The sequence below is a fragment of the Chrysochloris asiatica genome, unplaced genomic scaffold (assembly GCF_000296735.1).
Source record: "Chrysochloris asiatica unplaced genomic scaffold, ChrAsi1.0 scaffold00079, whole genome shotgun sequence".
In the NCBI taxonomy this organism is placed as follows: Eukaryota; Metazoa; Chordata; class Mammalia; order Afrosoricida; family Chrysochloridae; genus Chrysochloris; species Chrysochloris asiatica.
In genome coordinates, this window is record NW_006408597.1 from 783,376 (window position 1) to 786,658 (window position 3,283).

A 3,283-nucleotide genomic window follows, 5' to 3' on the forward strand; every position below is an offset into this window, starting at 1 on the left:
CATTCAAGAAGCTGAACGAACTCTAAACAGGACAGACCACAAAAGAAAATCACCAGGACATATATAAAACTCTGAAAGAAAAAATTTCCAACCAAGAACCATACACCTAGCAAAATTGTTCTTTAAATATGACAGCTAAATTAGAACATTTCCAGATAAACAGAAATTAAAAGAATTTGTAAAAACCAAACCAACCTTACAAAAAACTGAGGGGAGTTCTTTGGACAGAGAACCAACAACAACCTGAGATGCAAGACAATGTCACTCAGAACTCAACTCAGATATAGAAGTATTCAAAGTACAGCAAACCTGTAAGAGCAAACAAACCAACCTGAAAATAGGGAACTAAAGATGACATCAGTTTGCAACAACAACAACAAAAACCCCACAAAGTAAAAAGAAGGAATAGTATAGTTACAAAACTTCCAAATTAAGAATAAAATCAAGTGGATTTTAATAACTAAATAAATATAAACCTAACTGTATCCCTACTCCTAACCCTAACCCAATCCCTACCCCTAACATTTACCCTAGTCCTAATCATAACCCTAACACTATACAAAACCCGAGGCCTAGCCTATACCTAGTATAGTCCTAACTCTAACACCTTATTCTTACCCTCCAAATTAAGAAAAAGAAAAAGAAAAAAGGATTCAACTCTATCTTGCCAAAAATGAAGAAAATTAAACAAAAGAATAATTTTGTCTTGTATTCAGGTCAAAAGGGGGTCAGTGTTAAAAGATGTGAGAGGATGGTTTAGGAGGGGCTCATGGAGAAAGACTCAGGCATCCATATTTGTACACATGTGTTCATTCAATAACAACTACTAGTGTATCCACTCCAGGCCAGCTACTACCAGGAAACCAAAAAGATGAAAAGACATATTCGTGTCCATGGACTTCACATTCTAGTGGGAGACAGAAACGGATTATTTTTCAATGATAAGTCTTAAGATATACAAGGAACAGCACAATAAGAGAGGAGACGGTGCATCTGCTTACAGAAGTGATACTGAGATGAGACACAAAAGATCAGTGGGCATTGGCCAGACAATATGAAAGGAAAAGAAATAGTTCTTCTGGTCAACCCTGGTTAACAGCTTTACCTGCACATATGGCATGTGGAGGACTACTGGTGCGGCACTGCTCCTTGGAAATCTTATACAAGGTCACTATGAGTTGAAACCAATTCCATGGCACTTAACAACATGGGATTTGGAAAAAGTAAGGCACAGATAAATTAGAGCTCTTACACCTCTCAGTGGGAGAAAGATGAGACTTTCCGCTCCCACAAAGATTTAAAGTCTTAGAAACCCTATCCAGGGTTACTATGAGTCAGAACCGACTTGACAGCACTTAACAACAACAACAACACCTTTCAGGGCATCTCATCTTACCTTACCAGTTCAAGTACACTCCTGGACACATCTGCACCTTACCATAGGTGATGACAAGTAGCACGAAGTTGAGGTTTTTGAAGAGCCGGAGGATGGAGTCTAAGTATGAAGCGTCAGTGGAGGCCAAGGCATAACTCAAGGACTGGGCTCTGCTGGGGGGATACTTAGGCTTCTCCTTGAATACTGAAAGAAGAGAAACAGAAATCACTGAGAATCCCCATGGTCCCATCCCAGTCAAGCTGCCAACAAAGGAGAGATGACACCATCCCCTGAGAAGGAGCAAAGACCCCAGAAGGAAAGTTAAGTTCCTTACAGCTCCTCACTTGAAATTACATCTCATTGTTTGATTCTTTTTTCTTCATGGCTTATGGAAAGCTGAAGTCATTAGGGATCCCAGGCAATGTTTAAGGATCAAGAAGTTCCATAAAAATCACATACCACAGAGCACTGAAAACAACCGCAACAGTAATACACAGACGGGCAAAAAGTAAAAGCTGGAGTTTGGGAATTAGTGAGGGCTGTTTAGGGCTTAGTACCAGATCTGCTCCCAAGGGGCCAGGACTGCATTGCCCATGCTCAGCACAGAGCCTGGTAGACTGACCCGTGGACAGTCTCTGAGCAAGTGAGAGGGATCTTCTTCAGAGAAAAGACTGGGGTCCATTCATTAGTTTCTCCAAGTCTGAATCAGATACCTGTTTCATGAAGGAGACCGGGCAGACAGGTATGTGTTTCTCTAAAACTGCATACTCTCAGATGAAAGACTGGGTGGACAGTGGGGAAATCACACATTTTATATTTTATTTTCACTATAACAGCTCTGATCATTTTGATTAAACTGATTGCCATTCAGTACGCTGGGCAGAAAATCCATTTAGACAGTTGTTTGGTTGACCTGTTGTTGTTGTTAAGTACTGTGGAGTCAGTTCTGACTCATAGTGACCCTGCACAGGGTTTCCAAGGCTGCAAATCTTTACAGGAGCAGAAAGCTTCATCTTTCTCCTGCAGAACAGCTGGTAGTTTTGAACTGCCAACCTTGAGTTTAGCAGCCCGATTCTTAACCACTACGCTACCACAGCTCCTTGTTGGTGACTATCGAGTCTGCGCCACATCATGGAGACCTTATGTATAAGATCCTGCACCATATTGCTTATCCTCGGTCCCTCAGCTGAACCCAAACAAACATCATGCAGCCTTCCCTTCTATCCCTTCTCTAGCTCTCTTCCATCCCCCACGAGAGCCTTCCTAAAAGGTCAGTACAGGAAGCAGCTCTGGAAATGAGGCTGACTCTCCTGGAAGATCAAAGGGGAACCTTCACCCAGAAAACTCCTGAGCCTTGACTTCACAACCCTGTTTCTTCCTTCTCCAGAAATAGTCCTGAATAACTTCCCACCCAACTTCTTGCCCTTCTCTCTGTCTATTCACCTCTCCTTCCATCAGGGGAAAGAAGGCAGTCAAGAAGAGGCTTATTTGGGCAACAGCAGGGAGGCTTCAAGATTTGGGCAATGACAAAACCCAGAATTTGATAAAGTTTTTAATTTTTTAAATTCAATTGGTCACTATCTGTGCTTGACGACATGTAGATACTAGTATTAGGTGCCCTGAAAGCTCACAGTGACCCCAGGCACAGCAGAAGTAAGCACTGCCAAGTCCTGAGTCAGCCTCACAATTGTTAGGTTTAAACCCACTGTTGCCACCACTGTGTCAATCCATCTCACTGGGAGGTCTTCCTCCTTTTCACTGACCCTCTGTTTTACCCAGCATGAGGTCCCTTTCCAAGGACTGGTCCCTCCTGATAACATGTTCAAAGTACATGAAACAAAGTCTTGCCATCTTCTCTTCCGAGTGACATTCTGACTGTACTTCTCCCAAGATAGAATTGATTGTTCT

The 3,283-nt window shown here is 42.2% G+C and overlaps 1 protein-coding gene across 1 annotated transcript in view; it reads right to left on the reverse strand.

The window, feature by feature from the left end:
- Positions 1-3,283, reverse strand: part of FLVCR2 (feline leukemia virus subgroup C cellular receptor family, member 2) — a 121,402-nt gene that overhangs the window by 33,637 nt on the left and 84,482 nt on the right. Inside the window, exon 3 of the mRNA XM_006865603.1 lies at positions 1,439-1,579. Coding sequence (XP_006865665.1) covers positions 1,439-1,579 — 141 coding nt within the window. The remainder of the gene's footprint in view (positions 1-1,438; positions 1,580-3,283) is intronic.